The sequence below is a fragment of the Panthera uncia genome (genome assembly GCF_023721935.1).
Source record: "Panthera uncia isolate 11264 chromosome E2 unlocalized genomic scaffold, Puncia_PCG_1.0 HiC_scaffold_19, whole genome shotgun sequence".
NCBI lineage: Eukaryota > Metazoa > Chordata > Mammalia > Carnivora > Felidae > Panthera > Panthera uncia.
The window spans coordinates 6588222-6602611 of record NW_026057588.1 but is presented as its reverse complement, the minus strand read 5'-3'; the positions used below and the strand labels follow the sequence as shown (position 1 = coordinate 6602611).

The 14390-nt window shown below is 47.3% G+C and overlaps 1 protein-coding gene across 3 annotated transcripts; it reads left to right on the top strand.

Moving 5' to 3' along the window:
- The first annotated feature begins 322 nt into the window (after positions 1-322).
- Positions 323-12473, top strand: LOC125915699 (sialic acid-binding Ig-like lectin 8). Of its 3 annotated transcripts, XM_049621659.1 has the most exons (8): positions 323-453; positions 1161-2675; positions 2859-3137; positions 3288-3410; positions 4256-4504; positions 5329-5425; positions 5986-6069; positions 11479-11614. In XM_049621659.1, exons 2-8 carry the CDS (start codon positions 2234-2236, stop codon positions 11486-11488), a joined length of 1284 nt encoding a protein of 427 aa, XP_049477616.1. In that variant the 5' UTR covers positions 323-453; positions 1161-2233; the 3' UTR covers positions 11489-11614. The 3 variants fall into 3 exon arrangements, with proteins under 3 accessions (XP_049477616.1, XP_049477614.1, XP_049477615.1); XM_049621657.1 differs by lacking the exon at positions 323-453 and having other exon boundaries at positions 1951-2675; positions 5986-6082; positions 11479-12473; XM_049621658.1 differs by lacking the exon at positions 323-453 and having other exon boundaries at positions 1958-2675; positions 3363-3410; positions 5986-6082; positions 11479-12473.
- The last annotated feature ends 1917 nt before the right edge of the window (positions 12474-14390 follow it).

Sequence of the window (14390 nt, the reverse complement as noted above, 5' to 3'; positions counted from 1 at the left end):
AAGATTGATTAAGTAGCTCCCTGTGTAGACAGTGGTGCATGAGACAGGGCACCCACATATGATTTGGGCAATTCATTTGCCCACTCTGGACCTCAGTGTCTTCTTCTGAAAATCAAAGAAGTGGGGCTAGAAGGCCTCCTAGCTCTGATGGCCTGTGGGTTATAAGTTCCTCTTTTGCACACAGCTAGATTCTCTGTGATTTCCCCGTATCTCTCCTTCTCATTCTTCTGCTTTTCTTCTTTTTAAAAAATTTTTTTTTAAATGTTTATTTATTTTTGACAGAAAGAGACAGAGCATGAGCAGGGAGGGGCAGAGAAAGAGGGAGACACAGAATCCAAAGCAGGCTTCAGGCTCTGAACTATCAGCACAGAGTCCGACGCGGGGCTCGAACTCACAAAACGCGAGATCATGACCTGAGCCGAAGTTGGACACTTAACCGACTGAGCCACCCAGGTGCCCCTCATTCTTCTGCTTTTCTTTGCAAACTGGGGACCATGGGAAACAGATTGGACATGGCCCAACCCTTCTGACTATAGAGAGGCTGCAATTGACCCTGCTGTGTGTAGTCCAGCACAGGGGGATGGGGCTGCAGGGTGACACGTGGCAGCATTGCAGGAATTATGATGGTGCAGGAGTGCCTATGCATGCCGAAATCCTGCCCCTTCCCTTCTCAGTGACCCCAGTGCTGACTGTGCCCCTGGTTATGGGTAAGGATTCAGGGCAGGGGTAACGTGGGAGGGGAAGATTCATGAAGTTGCATGGAAGAAAACAGACTAATGTTCTCTGTGCATACACAGTCTTAAGAAAAACATGAGCATAGTACTGCATAGTACAAGCAGCATGCTCGGGTGATGAAACCATGAAGAAAAAAGCAAGGGAACAATCAGCATTAAAGTGAGTCCAGGGACTCCTTTGGGAGGAGTGGGGTGTGCAATAGGGATGGGGATCGAAGGGATGGTCCAGGGTGCCTGCAGTGCTCTGTTTCTATTTTGTGATGAATCACTGAGTTGTTCTTGTTGGAGCCTCTTCTTTGTATCTTATATTCCCCCCACCCAAATGTGTCAAGAGAACCAACATAGGTCGAAGGAGGCACCAGAACCTCCCAGAACCTCCTCCAAGCCCCCAGCCACACAGTTAAACATAACCTTCTGTGAATTCAGGTGCACGTCTCTTCTCTCACCAAATCATCCCCACCTGGAGAGTGGATGACACCCAGCTGGCTTTCCTCACTCCGTGTCTCCTGCACACCTGACTCCTGGGACCAGAGCCCTCACGGGCAAAGCCCCAGAGATTGGCAGACTCCGCCACCCTCTGGAGCAATAGAAAAAAGGGTGAGATACCAGCGGTTAAGAAATCGTCCTGGCACCCAGACAACCACAACAAAGGGGGAAGTTTCTACCCCTTTCAAAATTGGTCCCTTTTCCTCTGCCCTTCCCCCCATACCAACCCTGTGTACAGCCACAGCTTCAGTTTCCCATGTGTCCTTTGTGTCAGTCTCCCCTCAATGTCCTTGGAATCTTTGTCTCCCCTGCTTGAGTGTTCCCTGTGCCCAGTCTTCCTAGGACACAACCTCCAACCTCCAACCTTCCTATGAACAGCACCTCCCTCTGCCTGTGTGTCCCCTGTCACAGGGAGCTCTGGGTACCAACACCTACTGTTTCCTTGCTGGACAGTGACTCCAAGGGCAGTGCCTGGGGCTAGTGTGTGGTCTCATGAGCAGGGAGGGGAGGCCTACCATGTGGATTCCAAGTGAGGGAGGACAGTTGACCTCCTCACACCTCCACCCCTGGCCTCCCCCATCTCTCAGGTCCCTATGTCCCCACATGAGTTCCACAGACATGTACAGCCTGTGATTCAGGTGGTCTGGCCCAAAGGAACCCTTTTTCACTTTGCAAAAAAGTGACCCCAGAAGGGGAGGGGCATTGGCAGGAAGGTAGGAGATGGGGCTCGAGCCCTGCACAGGGTGTGAATTTGGGCGAGGCTCTCACCCTCTCTGGCCTCTAGGCCCAGGATCCCCAGCAGTGGAGATGCGGTGGTGGATGGCTGATTCCCAAGGGCTGTCCCGGCCCTGACAGCGTCTGCGTGCGAGGTTCCTCCTCTGACGAGGGCCACTGTTCTGACATCACTGTCACCTTCCTGTCGGGGCCTCCTCTCAGTCTTGCAGCTCTTAGCTTCTGAGAGACAGACCCGGAGAAACAGGCTCCCCGGGGACCCGGCACCTCCAAGCCCAGACATGCTTCTGCTGCTGTTGGCCCTGCTCTGGGGGAGAGAGGGGGCCGAGGGCCAGAGGGGGGCCGGGAGGGGGCCACAGGGGGATTACTGGCTGCAAGTGCAGGACGCAAAGGGGCAGGAGGGCCTGTGTGTGCGAGTGTCCTGCAGATGCTTCTATCCCCGGGAAGGCTGGTCTGAGTCTACCCCAGCTCTCGGCTACTGGTTCCGGAAAGGGGCCGGTGTACAACAGGATGTTCTAGTGGCCACAAACAACCCAGATGGAAAAGTGCGGCAGGAGTCCCAGGGCCGATTCCGCCTCCTCGGAAACCCCCAGGACTACAACTGCTCCCTGGACATCAGAGATGTACGGAGAGGGGACTCGGGGACATATGTCTTTAGGGTGGAGAGAGGGCCTTCTGTGAGATATACTTACACACGTGACCAGCTCTCCGTGCGTGTGACAGGTAAGGAGCAGATTGTGGGAGAAGCCACAGGGGAAGGTTGGGGGTCCCAGGACAACCCGGGAGGGGCTGGGGGTAATGCATGTTGGGGCTCAGAGGCAGGGGCTGGACCAAAGCTTGAGGCTTCTCTCAAGGCTGCACCTCGGACCCTCCTCCTGATCCCCGTGTCTCCCCATCTCCCCCCAGCCCTGACCCAGACACCTGACATCCTTATCTCGGGGACCCTGGAGTCTGGACACCCCAGTAACCTGACCTGCTCTGTGCCCTGGACCTGTGCGTGGGGCACGCCCCCCATCTTCTCCTGGACATCAGCGGCCCTCGCTTCCCTGGGCCCCAAGACCCACCTCTCCTCTGTGCTCACCCTCACCCCACGGCTGCAAGACCACGGCACCGACCTCACCTGTCAGGTGACCTTGCCTGGGACCGGAGTGACCACAATGAGGACCATTCACCTCAACGTGTCCTGTGAGAACTGGGCCAGGGCCACCTGGATCCCTGATGGGGTCCTGAGGGCAGTTGGCTGGGGGGTCAGGGCCTGGGACATTGGGTGTTGGGTCCTGGCATGTGGGCTGGGAGGGGGTCAGGAGGATCTCCACCCTCTTCCCATTTATGCAGCTCCCGTGGGGACTGAGGGCCAATGTCCACCAGCCCTCTCCGTTGACGCCAATCTGCCATGTCTTTCTGTCCCAGATTCTCCGTGGAACTTGACCGTCGCTGTCTTCCAAGAAAACGGCACAGGTAGGATAGGGGCTCCTCCTAGGGTGCAGGGAGCAAGGGCAGGGCCGGGTCCCTCTTGTGGGTCCCCCAGAGGCCCTCCCCCTCCCCGGCCCCCATGGCCCTGTGAGCAGCTGTCCCCTTCGGCCCCTCCCTCCCCCACTTCTGCCCTCCCCCCTGTTATCAGGAGAGCAAGAACAGGGCGACACTCACCCGGCAGAACTGCCCCTTATCATGCATCTCCGGACGCCCTCACCTTTTATTTTCCTACCAACCGTTTATCTGAGTACTTTTGAACAGCTAATCTATTCACACGGACACGTATTCATAACGCACAGCAAAGTCGGCCTCAGATGTCCAGTTCCCTCCCGGAAAGTGTCTCGTGTCCAGAGGCTGCTCTGAGCCTCAGTGTGTTTGCTAAGGATCTAAGGGGCCCTTTGCTGTCAGTAGCACAGACGGTCCTCCTTCTGCTCTGTGACTGCGCAGTATTCCTTCACGTGGATGGGTTCTGCTTCTGCGTGCGTCTTCCACTAATGGAAAATCATGGCGTTCATTTTACTGTATTAACCAAAATGCTATGATGAGTAAGTAATCTTGTGTCACCTTTCACAGCAAAGTGTATGTATGTCTGTGGGGTAAGTTCCTAAAAGCAAAATGTAGCTTTTATGTTCTTTCCAAGTTGAGAAATGCGGCCAAGTTGTCCTGCATGGAGGGTGGACAAGTGCACATTCCCACCATCAAGGGGAGAAAGTGTGCCTTTTCCTGCACTTCAATTGACCTCTGTTCCCCGTCCCCTCATCCGGTCTCTTTTCATATCCTTCTGCTTTCTCTCTTTTTGTCTCTCTGACCCTCAGTCTCTTTTTCTCCAGCACCCACAGCCCTGGAGAATGGCTCATCTCTTTCAGTCCTGGAGAACCAGTCCTTGCGCCTGGTCTGTGTCGTCAACAGCAACCCCCCTGCCAGGCTAAGCTGGGCCCAGGGGCACCTGACCCTGTGTAGCCCGAACCCGGGGGTGCTGGAGCTGCCTCGGGTACAGGAGAGAGATGAAGGGGAATATACGTGCCGAGCTCAGAACGCGGTGGGCTCCCAGCACGTCTCCCTGAGCCTCTTGCTGCAGAGTGAGTGCATCTGTGGGGGTGGCTGGAGAAGAACAACAGCACCTGCCCCCCCCACCCCCGGGGCTCCCCAGCCACGCCCCCTGACCCTTAAAGGGGATGTCAGCTCTGGTCTGTGCTCCCCTGGATTTTCCCTGCTACCTCCAGTATCACTGTCCTCTTCCAGCCAGACCCCAGCTGTAGGGTGGGGTGAAGGCTGAGAGGGGAAGCCAGGGGAAAGGGGTGGGTCTTGGAGGAGAGGGGCTGGGGCCTGCACAGGTGTGTCTGAGAACACAAGATCCTTGATTTGTGGGGCAGGGAGGAGGCCACCATGTGCCCAAACTTTAAGAAGAAGCCAGGGTGCCTGCGTGGCTCAGTCAGTTAAGTGTCTGACTTGGGCTCAGGTCATAATCTCATGGTCCCTGGGTTTGAGCCCTGTGTCAGACTCTGTGCTGACAGCTCAGAGCCTGGAGCCCACTTCGAACTCTGTGTCTCCCTCTCTCTTTGCCCCTCCCCCCCTCAAAAATAAACATTAGTTTTTTTTAATTTAAGGAGAAGCCAAGAAACCTCAGTAATAGAAGTAAGACTGCAACGCAGTCTTTTTTAAAAAATATACATGAACATAAAATAAATATCTCAATGAACAAAGTAACTGCATTTTAAATAAAGACAGGCTGCAATCCAGCCCCTGTATGCCTCACTCACCTGGCCCTAATCCCCTCCCCCAGCCCCAAGTTCCTGTGTTTTGAGGCTGGCAGGGGGGCTGGAAAAATCTAGGGTCCCACAGGGAGTGGGAGAAGATACCAAGTCCTTGGAGAGGAATCACCAATAATTCAATCTGTGTGCAGGAAAAGCATGGCCTTTATCAGAAAGGCTGCTGGGGGCAGTCGGGGGAGCAGGTGCAACGGCTCTGATCTTCCTGGTTCTCTGCATCATCATCATCCTGTGAGCATTGACCCTGGGGAGGGAGGGATAGCCCTGGGTGGGAAGGGCAGGCAAGCACAGGATGGAGGGACCTGGGTGGGTGAAGAATCTGAAGCAAGGGCAGGAAGGAGGTCGATGGCACCTGGGTGAGTCTGTCATGGAACTCTTGGGGCACCTGGGTGGCTCAGCTGGTTAAGCATCCGACTTCAGCTTAGGTCACGATCTCGTGGTCCGTGGGTTTGAGCCCCGTGTCGGGCTCTGTGCTGACAGCTGGGAGCCTGGAGCCTGCTTCAGATTCTGTGTCTCCCTCTCTCTCTGCTCCTCCCCTGCTCACACTCTGTCTCTCTCTCAAAAATAAATAAAGATTAAGAAAAAAATTAAAAAAAAAAAAAAGAGCTCTGTCCCCATTGTCCAGGATAGGAAGGCCTGCATTCTCAACACTAGGGTCTCTAGAATGGGATCACCACTCTCCCACCTCCATCACCCTTCCAGCCCCTTAAGAAAGAATGGAGGAAGGGGTCAGTCTGCCCACAGCATGCTGAGCTGGCCAGACTGAAAGGCTTTCTGGTCTCTTCTTTCAGAGTGAGATCCCACAGGAAGAAAGTGACAAAGCCTTCAGTGGGCACCGAGAATACAGGCATGGAGAGTGCAAACGTTGTCACGAGGTCAGTGTCTCAGGTGAGTGACCTGGGCATCTTGCCATCAAGCATCCTGCCTGGATACCTATCCCGGGATGGCATTTAGAATTGCTCTACTGAGCATGGCCAAAGTTCCTCTCCTTATCTCCTCCTCCTCCTCCTTGGGGATTCCCCATCTTTGGGACAGCACAACCACTCCCTCCTCTTTCTTTCCTGTCAGGCATGCAGGAGTCACCTTCTGTCTCTCCTCCTTGTCTTTCCTACAGCCCCAAATTCACCACATCTTGTCCATTTTTCCTCTTAAGGACAGCTAGCTTCGCCCCCTCTCTCTATCTTGACCCCCATCATTGCCAAGGATTCAGAATCTTTTTCCTGGACCTCCTCATCTCCTTGCCTCTCACCTTCCTTGTCCTACACCAAGCAGTCATCTAAAAGCCACCATTATCGGGACGCCTGGGTGGCTCGGTCGGTTGAGTGTCCGACTTCGGCTCAGGTCATGATCTCACAGTCCGTGAGTTCGAGCCCCGCGTCGGGCTCTGTGCTGACCGCTCAGAGCCTGGAGCCTGTTTCAGATTCTGTGTCTCCCTCTCTCTGTGACCCTCCCCCGTTCATGCTCTGTCTCTCTCTGTCTCAAAAATAAATAAAAATGTTAAAAAAAATAAAATAAAAGCCACCATTATCCAGTTACTCTGCATTTAAACACCTGTTTGCCTCCATTGTCTAAAACAGAGGCTGGCAACTTTTTCTATCAAGGGCCAGATAGATACTTTTGGCTTTGCACACTTTACAGTCTGTTGTAACCACTCATCTCTGCTGTTGTAGAGTGAAAACAGCCATAAACCATATGCAAATGAATGAGCACAGCTGCGTTCCAATAAAACTTTATTTACGAACACAGGCAGTGGGCCATATTTGATTCATGGGCCATAGTTTGCGGACCCCTGACCTAGAGAATAAAGTCCAAACTCCTCAGGAATCCAAACTCCTGCAGCCCTGCATATCCTGGCCTCTCGAGCACCTACCTCTCCAGAAGAACTAGGGTTAGGGTGAAGTGAAGAAGGCCCTTGCCCCAGATGCAAAACTTAAGGAGGTGCTCCAAAATCTCCGTAATCCAGATAAATAATGTTTTCATGTACTATTTTTAAAAAAACAAAATTAAGGCAAAACATCCATGGTGAGTAAAATATTAAAAAATCTAAACAATGACAGGATCACTAGACTGAAGTTAGTTAGAAATTAAGGGGCACCTAGGTGGCTCAGTCGGTTGAGCATCTAACTCTCGATTGTGCCTCAGGTCGTGATCTCACAGTTCGTGAGATTGAGCCCCGTGTTGGACTCTGCACTGATGGCATGGAGCCTGCTTGGGATTCTCTCTTTCTCCCTCTGCCCCTCTCCCCTGCTCATGCACTCTCTCTCTCCAAAAGAAAAATTAAAAAATTATCTAAGATCATAACTGAACCCAGAGAAATTCTCAAACATGGCAGTATTCTCAATTGAAAATGAAAGGAGCAGAGAGGTTGATTTTGAAAATGTCCTCTCTGCGTTTGCTTCCAGTAAAACCAGGAAAGCAAAATTATCATAAATTCTGGTTCGGGTATAAATAAAATATTTAAACTGAAAGTAATGTTTTAGTACATGCATTCTTCAAGTTTGCAATAATATTTTAATTATTTTAATGTGGGTGAAAAACTGTTAGAAACACAAAAACATTATATATATATATATATATATATATATATATATATACATATATATGCACATGTATTTTCTTCTGCCTTAGGCTCTAGTTGGCTCAGAAAGTCACTCTTACTTTCCACTCCATCCACACTGGACTCCTCTGAACAAGGGTATTTGTGCCTCTGGTGTTTACAGGGACTGTTATTCTCTCCTCAAATGCTCTTCCTTCTCATTTCCACTTCTTCATTCCTGTTCAGCCTTCATGCTCTGATGTAAATGTCATGCTTTTCATTCATTTGTATTCAGACTGGAAGTCTTTGGAGGGTTTTGAGCAGAGTACCATGTATCTTTTATTTACTAATTCATTTGGGAAATGCTATTGAGCCCCTCCCAAGTGACAGGGGAGGGGTTGCAGGTGCCGGGGATTCATCTCTGAAAAAAAAAAATTGTTCATCTGGGGCTCCGTGAAGTATTAGTCTAGACAGAGGGATACAACCAAACCAAATAAACAACCAATCAAACAACAAATAAGTGACTACAATGTGAAAGGCAGACGTGTACTTGGGGGAAAGTGAAGGGCACAGAGACCAGGGGTGCTGGGGAGATGGCTTGTGTTTTTTCTGTTCTTTATTTTTTTGTGGTAACTTTACCATCTTAGCCATTTTTAAGTGAATAGTTGTGCAACAGATTTCTAGAACATTTTCGTCTTGCAAAACAAACTCTGTATGTGTCCATCGGACAGCGAGTACCCACTTCCCCTGACACTCCTGCCCCTTGAAACCCACCATTCTGCTTTCTGCTTCTGTAGGTTTGATGGATTTCGTAGATACATCACAGACGTGGAATCACGCAGTTTTTGTATTTTTGTGACTGGCTTATTTCACTTAGCATAATGTGCTCAAGGTTTATCCATGTTGTAGCCTGTAACAGGATGTCCTTCTTTCTAAGGACTGAATAATATCCTGTTGTATATAATAATGTATATAGCACATTTTCTTTATCCATTCTTCTGCAAATGGATGCTAAGTTTGTGAATAATGCTGCAATGTACATGGGCATGCAAATATCTTTTTGAGATCCTGCTTTCAATTTGGGGGGATAAACACTCACAAGTGGAATTGCTGGGTCATGGGAGTTTCCATTTTAAATTTTGAGAAACTGCCATACTGTCTTCCACAGTGGCTGCATCATTTTACTTTCCCACCGACAGTGCACAAGGGCTCATTTTTTCCATATCCTTGCCAACACTTGCTATTTTTTATTTTTCATTTTTTTTTTGCTTGTTATAGTGGGCATCATCTCACTCCTCATGGATGTGAGATGATAGCTCACTGTACTTTTGATCTGCATCTCTCTAATGATTAGCAGTGGTGAGTGTCTTTGTATAGGCTTGTTAGCCATTGTATATCTTCTTTGGAGAAATGTCTAATTCAAGGTGTTTGTTTTTTTTTTTTTTTTTACCCATTTAAAAAACTGAATTATTTGGGGTTTTTTATTATTGAATTGTAGGAGTTATTTATATATCCTGGATATTATCCTGGGTAATCACATATATGATTTGCAAATATTCTCTCCCATTCCATAGGTTTGGCCTGTGGTTTGTGTTAGCGATGATTAAGCAAAGACATGAAGGAGGTTCAAGAGTTTGCAATCTATTGTGATCAAAGAGCATGCTGGGCAGAAGAAACAGCAGGTGCAAATGCTCAGAAATGGGAGGCAGACCAGTGAATGGAGGACCAGCAGGAAGTCTGTGTAATTAGACAGAGAGAGGCAAGTGCCAAGAAATGGGACATGAGTTTGAAGAAGTCAGGGTGTTTGTAAATCATGTCTGCACACATAGTCCACTGTGGGCGTCTGGAGACTTTGAAGCAGAAGAAGGGCACAATCCAGCTTTCACGTTCACAGATCCCTCTGGCCACTAAGTGCAAAAGAGACTGTATGTGGCAGGGAAGTTAAAAAGGAGGCTAGAGGAACATTTCCGGCTGGAAATGATGGTGGCTGGAACCAAGATGTCATGAGGGTGGGGCTTGATTGCATTCCGGATGAAGTCTGAGGTTAAGGCTAAATGGAGTTTGCTAATGGATTGAGGGTGGGATATGAGTGACAGAAGGGGGTCCGGGATGACTCCTAGATGTTTCCTGTGGGCAGCCAGAAGAACAGAGGCACCAATCATCGTGCTTGAGAAGGTTGTAGGAGGAAGAGATTTGGGGGAGTAAAGGAGAAGTTCCGTTTGAATATGTTCTGTGTGAGTTTTGGACGAGGGAACGGGGATTTCAAGTACACCACTGGATCAAAGTCTACAGTTCAAGGGAGAGAATGGGCTGGAGGTATCCGGGGCCCCTCTAATACTTAGGGGTCAGGGAAATGCAAAGCAAGCAGCAAAGAGACTGCTGATGGACACCTTGCAGTCCAGAAAAGAAGCGCTTTTGTTTAGGGAAGACAAGCAGTTGGATGACCTTTCTGTTGTTGCAAAGTCCAGAAAGGCGGGGACTGAAAGGGGCCCATGTGGCTTTCACGAAGCAGAGGCCTTGGTAACAATGGTGTCAGGAAGTGGTTGTGTGTGTGTGTGTAACTCTTACTCTGAACAATCAACAAAAACAGGAATCGTTCCGTTGAAGTGTTCTCTCATCAAGGGCGGGGAGCAGCAGAGCATCAAGGGCGGGGACAGCATGCTGCTGTCATGAACCAGCACACATTTAGTGGCTTCCAACAGCATACATTTATCATCTTACAGTTCCAGAGGTCACAAATCCAAGTCCACAAGTTTTCACTGGGTTAAAACCAAGGCGTTGGCAGGCAGGACCGAGTTCCTTCTGGAGGCTCCAGGGGAGAAAGGCATTTTCTTGCTTTTTCCAGGAGCATCTGTATCCCTTCGTTCGTGACCCAGGTCTCTGTCTTCAAGGCCATGAGTATAACATCTTCAAGTCCCTCTCTGCCTCCTTTTAATTGTAAAGATAAAGACCCCTGTGATTACATTGGTTACACCCCAATAATCCAGGGCAAACTCCCCATCTCAATATCCCTAATCTAACTTCATCCTTAAAATCCCTTTTTCCATGTAAGGTAACACATTCATAGGTCCTAGGGGATTAGGGTGTGGGCATCTTTGGGGGGTTATTTTTCTGCCTATGTCGTAGGGACATAATTTCTTTGACTGATTGTCCACGAAACTGTGAGCTCCCTAAGGACAGGTGCTGCGCTCAAATTGAGGCTTTGTAATTCTCTCTCTCTCTTACCCAGTTCCTGTCCATTATATCATAATTCACCATTAGATACTTACTTGTTTAACTTGCTTCTTGCCTCCTCCCTCGATTAAAGAGTCAGCTGCAAGAGGTCAGTGCCTACATCTCTTGTACTCATTACAGTATATGCAGCACCCAGCTCAGGGCCTCTTACACAGGGGGCCTCAGTAGGACACCAGGCTTTGGGGTCAGAAAGGACTTGGGCTGGATCCTGGTTTCACCGGGGACTTTGAGCACGCTGTTTTCTTGGTTCACCCTCAGTTTTCGTATCGATAAAATGAGGACAATAATAATATCTTCCTTATGGGGTTGTTGTGGCAAATTAATGAGATTCACAAGCATCAAATAAAGTGCTATGTATTAAATATTTGAGGAAAGTATGAATGGAGGGAATTCCACAAAAATGTATGTGAGATGAATGGATGAAGGAATTTATGGACTTCTCTCCTGGGTATTCTCTGCCTCACTCTATCCCCCACTGTTTGGTTCTGACTCCCTTTTCTCTTCCTTCACGCAGGGTCTCCTGATTGAAGCCTGGGCAGGCAGCCTTCCCCCAGATGCCGCCACCCCCTCCTTACGGGAGGAAGAAGAGCTCCATTATGCAACACTCAACTTTCACCAGACAGAGACTTGCTGCCCACAGGAACAGGTGGCCCCTAGTATTGAGTACTCAGAGATCAGGACTCACAAATGAGAGACTGCTGAGACCCCGCCCTGGCTTGAGAGATCTTGGCCCCTGAAGGGCAAAGAAAAAGTCAGGGGCCAATTCCTGTAGACTTAGAAGCCTTCCAGGTGATGAGCTGTGAGTACGACAGAAAGAACACAAGCTTTGTAAACAGAGTATTTCAAGTGCAAAGTCATATGTTGTGCCTTTACCAAGTAAGCGACAGACCAATCCCTGCCTTTCTGTGCCTCAGTTTCCTACTCTGTGAAATAGGGATGAGAAGCCTACCTGTAAGCTCATGGTGAGAAATTTATATAGAAATGCAAGGGACCTAGAATAGCAAAACAATCTAGTGAAGGAAGAACACGGTTGGAGAAATCAGACTTTACTATAAAGCTAGAGTAATCAAGACACTGTGGTGTAGAACGGAATCAAGTCCGTAAACAGAGTGTGTGTATATGGTCAGTTGAACAGCACCAAGTCAGTTCAGTTGGGAGAGGAGGGACTTTTCAACAAGTAGTGGGAGAACAAGTAGGTCAAGGTTTAGAAACAATGAAACTTGACCCCTTTTTCACATCACATGCAAAAAATTAGTCTGAAATGAATCGTAAACCTAAAAGTAAAAGTGAAAACTATAAATATTTTATTATTGTGCTGCCCAATATGGTAACCACTAGCCGCACATGGCCCTGGAGAGGTGCTACACTTAGTATGCAAAAAAAAAAAAAAAAAGATAAAAGATCCCATTAACAATTTTTCATATTGATTACCTGTTGGAATGATAATACTTTGGATATACTGGTTCTTTTAGACTATTATTAAAAGTAATTTCATTTGTATTTCTCTGATGATGAGTGATGTTGAGCATTTTTTCATGGCAGTTTCTTTTTAGTTTTTTTTATTATAGCTACTAGAATTTTGAATTACGTGTTTGCTTTGCATTATATTTCTATTGGACAGCACTGCTCCAGAAGAAAATTTAGGAGTATATTTATGCATGTGCATAGATTTCTTATAGGGCATCCAAAATAGTAAGCATTATGTGTGTGTGTGTGTATAATAGTAAGCATTATATATATGCTAATAGTAAGTAAGTAATATATATATATATATAATAGTAAGTAATAGTAAGTAGTAAGTAATAGTAAGTAATATATATACATAATAGTAAGCATTATGTGTGTGTGTGTGTGTGTATATATATATATAAAATAGTAAGCATTATATATGCTAATAGTAATAGTAAGTAAGTAATATATATACATAATAGTAAGTAATAGTAAGTAGTAATAGTAAGTAAGTAATATATATACATAATAGTAAGTAATAGTAAGTAGTAATAGTAAGTAAGTAATATATATACATAATAGTAAGCATATATATATGTAAATATATACATAATGCTTACTATTTTGAATGTCCTATAAGAAATCTATGCATATGCATAAATATTCTCCTAGATTTTCTTCTGCAGCAATGCTGTCCGACAGAAATATAATATATATATTATTAAACACTTCTGTTCATCAAAAGGCATGATTAAGAAAATGAAAAGACAAGCCATAAACTGGGAGAAAAAAAAAATATATATCTCTGAAAAGGGGCTTGAACTTAGCATATATAAAGAATTATTACCAGTTAATAACACAACAACCTAACTGTTAAAATGGGGGAAAAGACACAACCATATATTTCACAAGAGATCCAAATGGCCAGCAAGTACAGGAAAGCTGGTCAACCCTACTGCACATCAGGGAGACGAAAATTCATCACAATTAGATGCCCTATCACATCGGCTAGAATGGCTAAAATCAAAAAGCCTGAGCACAGGGGCGCCTGGGTGGCTCCATCGGTTAAGCGTCCGACTTCGGCTCAGGTCATGATCTCGCGGTCCGTGAGTTCGAGCCCCGCGTCGGGCTCTGTGCTGACCGCTCAGAGCCTGGAGCCTGTTTCGGATTCTGTGTCTCCCTCTCTCTGACCCTTCCCCGTTGATGCTCTCTGTCTCTCTCTGTCTCAAAAATAAATAAACGTTAAAAAAATATTAAAAAAAAATTAAAAAAAAAAAAAGCCTGAGCACAGATATCCCTATGGGGTCAATGTCAGTATTACACCCATTTTACACACGGCAAACTAAAGCACAAATGGGCTGTCATACTGATGGTCGATAACTGCAAGCTTCGTGATACAGAGACCACGTAATGATCGCAGAGAGGTTCCATATCGAAAAAGTAAATGATTTGAAAAAAGAATGTGTCTTCTAAAATCGTCATCATCACCTCGGTCGATACCACCACAGTCATCTTCACTGTGGTCACGGCCACCACTGCCACCATCATTACCATCAAACCCATTGTCACCACGGCATTAACATCACCATCATCTCCATCATGCCTCAGTGGTTCTCAATCAAGATAATTTTGCTCTCCTTGAGACCTTTTCTTTTCTTTTTTAAAGGTTTTTCTTTTCTCTCTTTTTTTTTTATTTAAAAAAATGTTTTTAATGTTTATTCATTTCAGAGACAGAGAGAGACAGAGCATGAATGGGGGAAGGTCAGAGAGAGAGGGAGACACAGAATCTGAAACAGGCTCCAGGCTCTGAGCTGTCAGCACAGAGCCCGATGCGGGGCTCGAACTCACGGACCGCGAGATCACGACCTGAGCCGAAGTCGGTCACCCAACCGACTGAGCCACCCAGGCGCCCCTCTTTTTTTTTTTTTTTTGAGAGAGACAGAGAGAGACAGAGCACGAGCAGGGGAGGGGCAGAGA

Coding starts and splice junctions, on each gene's coding strand:
- LOC125915699 (XM_049621657.1), top strand. CDS start 2,234: ATGCTTCTGCTGCTGTTGGCCCTGCTCTGGGGGAGAGAGGGGGCCGAG. Junction 5,426..5,985: donor CTCTGCATCATCATCATCCT/GTGAGCATTGAC, acceptor CTCTTCTTTCAG/AGTGAGATCCCACAGGAAGA. Junction 6,083..11,478: donor TCACGAGGTCAGTGTCTCAG/GTGAGTGACCTG, acceptor TCCTTCACGCAG/GGTCTCCTGATTGAAGCCTG.